Raw genomic sequence first — 5,000 nt, 5'->3', positions numbered from 1 at the left:
CGTTCAAATTTAATGACAAACACTACCTACAAACGCACGAAATAGCTAGGGGCACAAGAATGGCAATACCCTCCGCCATCATTTTTATGGCATTGAAAAACAGCTACTGACCACTAGCCCACATAAACCTCTCATCTGAAAGAGATTTATAATAATAATAATAATAATAATAATAATAATAATAATAATAATAATAATAATAATAATAATAATAATAATATATGTTTATTAACCCTCTCGCAGAGCAAGCTCTGTATTACTGGGAGACTAGGAATAACTTAGAAATATTTCACATTCACAAAGTCCTTTAGCCTATTAGTTCTTGTTCTAAGAGGGCGTATTCTGGTACCCGACCTCGTGCAATAATCATGTTGATATTTTCTCAGTGTGGACCTTATCCAAAGCAGAAATCAACAACTTTATTGATTTTGCCAACTCATTCCACACCACAACAAAATTCACGCATGAAATGTCATCGGAAAAGATTGTTTTCCTTGATACCTTAGTTTTTAAAGGTCCAAGGTTCATTTCTGAAAAAAAGCCTGGATGTACAGACACATTTTAAGCCGACAGAAACATTCCAATACACGCATTTCTCCTCATGTCACCCTTTCAGCGTCAAGAAGGGCTTCATCAAAGGAGATGTTTTGCCAAGAGAAAATGAGGGGACAGAGAGGGAGGCTCAAGGCGTTGGCCGGGATATGTTATGTCCACGAAAGTTATTTTTAGACGAGCGGAAGCCTTTATTCTAGGGGAAGTCTGTCTTCCGAGACGTCCGCATGCAGTTTTGCTTCGCTCTCAGGTTCTTAGTGAAAAGAGAAAATGATGGCGCACGTGGAAGGCTGATGAATAGATATTTTCTTCAAACATCGGACCGAGGTTGGCCTGCGTGCGGACGTCTCGGAAGACTTCCGCTCGTCTAAAAATAATTTTCGTGGACATGACATATCCCAAGGGCTGGACCGGGAGCCTCCTTCTCTGTCCCCTCATTTTCTCTTGGTTTTGCGCATACTAAGAACTCGCCTTTTAAAACGAGGCTACCCCAAAAGCTCCGCCGAGGATATCTTAACCGAAATAAAATTCTCAATGCGCAATACTGCTTTTCAAAAGAAACTCAAAACATCCAAAAAAATTATTCCTTTCATCTCCGCTTTCAATCCTGCTACACCAAATTTTAAAAAGATCTTAATTAAACACTGGCACCTTATAGTGGGCAACCACAATCTCGCGCGAATATTCCCAAATCCCCCAATGGTTGCTTATCGGAAGGACAAGTCTCTGAAAGACCATCTTGTTAGAGCAAGAATTCCTTCACTCTAATTTAACAACCAGGATTTATATGCGGTAAGGGTCGAGTGACAGATTTACAACAACCGGAGCGATAAGAGACAAATGTATTCGCAGTGTACGTTCTCTCAGTCCTAGAAAATAATTCCTCTCGCGGTCACACAGGTAACTTACTGTTCTGATTACTTACCCGACGAGGGGTTATCAAAAAGTTTCTTCGCCTCAGCAAGTCCAGAATTTGTATTTGTGAAACCCCCTGGATAGCTAAGCTGCGTAATTCTCTCACTCACTGCAGAGTATGAGAGAAACTTGAAATTTACCGTGGCATTCGTGCTGAAAGTGACGACAGCGTACTTGGAATCATAACCGGAGCTGGAACCAGCCAACCTTAACATGTATTTAAGTGCCTTTTTTCCTTTCTCAAATTCACAGTTTCCAATCGACCAAGAGCCGTCCATGACGATCACGATGTCTTCGAAGAAGCGATTGACCGCCCTCCGACGTCGATCAACAAAACCATTTGGACGACCAATGTGTAGGAAGTTTTGCATCAGTTTAATCGCAGTGTCATTGAGGGACGGAAACTCTTGAAATTCTTGAAAGACAAATGAGCATTTATTATGTGGATGGGGCCATTAGGACCAAATGAATTAATGTCGCGAGTAAATTATTAGAGATTGGAACTTTGGTGCATCCGAATTCTGAAAGCTAATTGCACATTTTTCTTCTTTTCAATGTTCTGCCTAGATTTCATCGTACAACAGTTGTTGTGCTCGAGGAAAACGCATTCTAATCGTATCTGTTCCACCGGATTTCCCTCAAGTATCGATCGTGATGACATACGATTTGTTCTGGCACAAATAACCTCGATCTCATGCGACAATATATGTTACGGCGTGCCCAAGAGAAGTCAAGTCCTGTTAGACAGAGTCACTACATGGGTAGGTGACCGTCGGCTGTACACACTGGGGAGTCTGTTTTTGTAGACTGCGAGCAGTCTCTCTTTTGCTCTAAAATCGTTGAAACGAACGCGTACGTTTAACTTTGAAAATGGCTGAAGCTGCGGTTCGCAAATACCAACGCCCGCAGCCATTCATTTCAGCCATTTTGAAAGTTGGTTTCAACGATTTTAGAGCAAAGACAAACTGCCCACAGTCCATAAATGTTTTTAATAAAATTATTAGTAACAAGAAAACAGTCAAAACACTTACAGTGTGATATATTAAACTCCATTCTGGATAAACACTAGAAAAGGGTACAAAATGGTTCTCCCCAAAATACAATGAAAATATACAACTACTTTCAAATGTCTCACGTCTTTGACAAAACAGGAGTGTAACTCACCCCACTAATCTTGAGCTCGAGCTTGAGCTCGCTAATTCTTTTAATGAGCAAGGTCTGAGGCAGCTAAATTGAGCAATCCTTGATCAGACATCCATACGTACATACACACATGTACTTTATTGAAATATCAGAAGATGTAGCTGAAAAGCTAATTGGGAACACAATTAAAAAAATTCCTTTTAACAAATACATTAAAATAAAATCATGTGAATATGTACAATGCAATACTACAGCCTCCCCTACTGAATGAAATTGGACCTATCCACTCAAAAGTAATTTTTTATGACGCGTATTAAGTGATACTTTGATAATATTCGTCATCTGAATCTTTGGGTAAAGTAGCGGCTGATCGCAAAACGTTGGCTGAGCTTTGACTGCTGAGGAAAAAGATCACACTAACCACTATGGCGAGTTGAACACCAAGTTGCGGCATCTTTGCTCCTTTGATCTGTACTCGACTGCGAGCTATCAGTGAGCAATATTCGGACCGATCAAGCCGGCCTTTTATTAGCAAATTTACTTCCTTTGTTGCTTCGATTTCTTCATGACGATAATTGGTCTCAACCCTTGTGCACAGGTAAATGTTTCAACTCGGGCGGGTGAGAGGTTGCTCCTTTCTTGTCTGACTGCAGTTTACTTCCTGTGTTGCTTCAATTTCCTTAGGAGGGTATTCATTCAAGTCATGCCTTTCGATAACAATTAATTGAACTTGGAAAGATATGAGGTACCTCCTTAACCTTGTCCTAAACTGTCGCTGCTTTAATGGCATTCTTTTAATATGTTTCATTCTGTCTCTCTGTTACTGTATCCTGCGAACTAACTTCCTGTGTCGCTTTCACTTACCATCTTTCTGATCGACCTGTGATGAATTTAGGTATAGAATTACCCTTTAATTCATGCGAAAAAGAAAAGAGTTCTGGCTTTCCCTTTTTGGATTTAGAGAGTGCATTTTGTAAATGTACTTTGAGAAAGGCCGAAGGCAGAGTCGAAAAAAAATTAGAAAATTCGACAGAACAGCAAACTTGTTAGGCTTTGTTTCATTGAGGTCAACGGATTTGTTACTTTCCATTTCCCGACGATACTTGCGGGTTACTCAAGGGGCTGAATCATGCTCCGAGTTTCGCTACGTATACATTTTTGTTTGGAAAGCGTCAAAAGATATTCGTTTCAACTCTTTCTTCCTGTTTGACCTTTCCGGGTTAAGAAGTTTCCCTCTACCTGTCACTGTTGTATGTGTCTTCCTGTCTCTCTGTCTGTCTCTCTGTCTCTCCGTTTCTTAAATTGTTGTCGTGGTTTTAGCCACATGAGTGGCGACTATCATTTTCTGCCATAACTCAGGAAACTTTATACCGGCATGGAAAACGGAAATGGTAACCAAGAAGGGTCAATGGTGCCAAAAAATTAGTATTAGCACAGGAGTCACGTGTAGCCACAAATAATTGCAATGTAGTTATATGAATAGAACGAGGATGAACTAATACCTTGGCAAAGGTTATTACCCTTTTTTTTACGAGCATCCCCAGTTATCATTGAAAAATACAATGATCTCTTCAATTTTGATTATGAATACTGACCCATTGACACGTATCTATGGGTGCTAAATATTTGTATTAGCACAAGAGTCGCATGCATGTAGCCATAAATAAGTGCATTATGCATATTACAGAATTTGCTCAGACTGCTTGAAATATCAGTTAAGGCATTGAAGTCTCATGTAAAATAACACATATCAAAACTGTTACTGAAAGAAAGATAGGATAAAATAATGACGCAGTGAGAAAGGAAGTTCTCGACGGTTGGAACTGCTACTCCGCCAGAAATGCCTTTCATACAAGTCGAACAGATCGCTTCCCACGTGGATGACTTATGACATAAGCCGGAGGTCAAATTTTCCCGTACTTCCTCTCGAGCTAAGCCATCCTCAAACTGTCTAGAGTGAATGACCGTCTCGGCTATCGACGAGTGGTAAATTTCTAATGTTGTGGTAACAAACAAAATTCAGTCTTTCTGGAAATTATAATGGGGCAGAAATTGTTGTGAACCATTATTTAAAGTGATTTTGATAAAAGTAAGCGCTCTTCACATTATTTCTCTAACCAGACCATTCCATCCTCCATGCCATCCCTTACTTTTTTTCGGGATTATTTGTATTCCGGGATCGTTTAAGGTTCAATATGGGGATCATTTGCAGTCCTGGTATCATTTGCGGTGCAGTTTGGGATCGTTTGCGGTTCTTGGATCATTTGCAGAACCAGTACATTTCATTATAGGCCTGCATTGTACTTTTCAGAGTTGGAAATGAACTTGAACTTCACTCCTTTTTTTTAGTTTACGGTGCGCATTGCTTGCGTCTTGGATAAAACATTACG

General features: G+C 40.0%; 1 protein-coding gene and 1 long non-coding RNA gene across 2 annotated transcripts in view; both read right to left on the bottom strand.

Moving 5' to 3' along the window:
* The window catches only part of LOC138043004 (collagen alpha-1(XIV) chain-like), a 5,774-nt gene extending 2,391 nt beyond the window's left edge, over nt 1–3,383 (bottom strand). The window contains exons 1-2 of the mRNA XM_068889106.1: nt 2,935–3,383; nt 1,478–1,882 (exon numbers count right to left, since the gene is read on the bottom strand). Coding sequence (XP_068745207.1) covers nt 1,478–1,882; nt 2,935–3,064 — 535 coding nt within the window. The 5' untranslated portion in view covers nt 3,065–3,383. The remainder of the gene's footprint in view (nt 1–1,477; nt 1,883–2,934) is intronic.
* The window catches only part of LOC138040979 (uncharacterized), a 239,894-nt gene that overhangs the window by 94,791 nt on the left and 140,103 nt on the right, over nt 1–5,000 (bottom strand). The gene's annotated exons all lie outside the window — the stretch shown is intronic.

The sequence above is a fragment of the Montipora capricornis genome, chromosome 3, assembly GCF_036669925.1.
Source record: "Montipora capricornis isolate CH-2021 chromosome 3, ASM3666992v2, whole genome shotgun sequence".
NCBI lineage: Eukaryota > Metazoa > Cnidaria > Anthozoa > Scleractinia > Acroporidae > Montipora > Montipora capricornis.
The sequence above is the reverse complement of the archived record's forward strand: the minus strand, read 5'-3'. Positions and strand labels throughout refer to the sequence as shown.